Raw genomic sequence first — 309 nt, 5'->3', positions numbered from 1 at the left:
ATTGTTTGTGCATTTTTCAAAATATGGCAAAGGTTCAGGTGAACAATGTAGTGGTGTTGGATAATCCTTCTCCTTTCTACAATCCTTTCCAATTCGAAATCACATTTGAGTGCATAGAGGACCTGTCGGAAGGTGAGTAGATTTTTTCCCGATACGGATTTTGTAACCCCGGGCTCTTAGTTTCAGGGGTTTTAAGGCTTAAACTTTGCACAGGCCTGCTCCTACAATTTAACAGTTTCTCCTTCACCGCATCGCCGTGCCGAGGCGAAGGGATGTGCTCGCCGGCGCCCGAGACGCCGGCGGAAAACG

General features: G+C 47.6%; 2 protein-coding genes across 2 annotated transcripts in view; one reads left to right on the top strand and one right to left on the bottom strand.

Annotated features, from left to right (window-relative positions):
- The window catches only part of MCM9 (minichromosome maintenance complex component 9), a 46,731-nt gene that overhangs the window by 16,379 nt on the left and 30,043 nt on the right, over nucleotides 1-309 (bottom strand). The gene's annotated exons all lie outside the window — the stretch shown is intronic.
- Nucleotides 7-309, top strand: part of ASF1A (anti-silencing function 1A histone chaperone) — a 12,478-nt gene continuing 12,175 nt past the window's right edge. Inside the window, exon 1 of the mRNA XM_009325657.1 lies at nucleotides 7-132. Coding sequence (XP_009323932.1) covers nucleotides 24-132 — 109 coding nt within the window. The 5' untranslated portion in view covers nucleotides 7-23. The remainder of the gene's footprint in view (nucleotides 133-309) is intronic.

The sequence above is a fragment of the Pygoscelis adeliae genome, unplaced genomic scaffold (genome assembly GCF_000699105.1).
Source record: "Pygoscelis adeliae isolate BGI_AS28 unplaced genomic scaffold, ASM69910v1 Scaffold54, whole genome shotgun sequence".
NCBI classification, from domain to species: domain Eukaryota; kingdom Metazoa; phylum Chordata; class Aves; order Sphenisciformes; family Spheniscidae; genus Pygoscelis; species Pygoscelis adeliae.
Note: the sequence above shows the minus strand (reverse complement) of the source record. Positions and strands in the feature narration are given on the sequence as shown.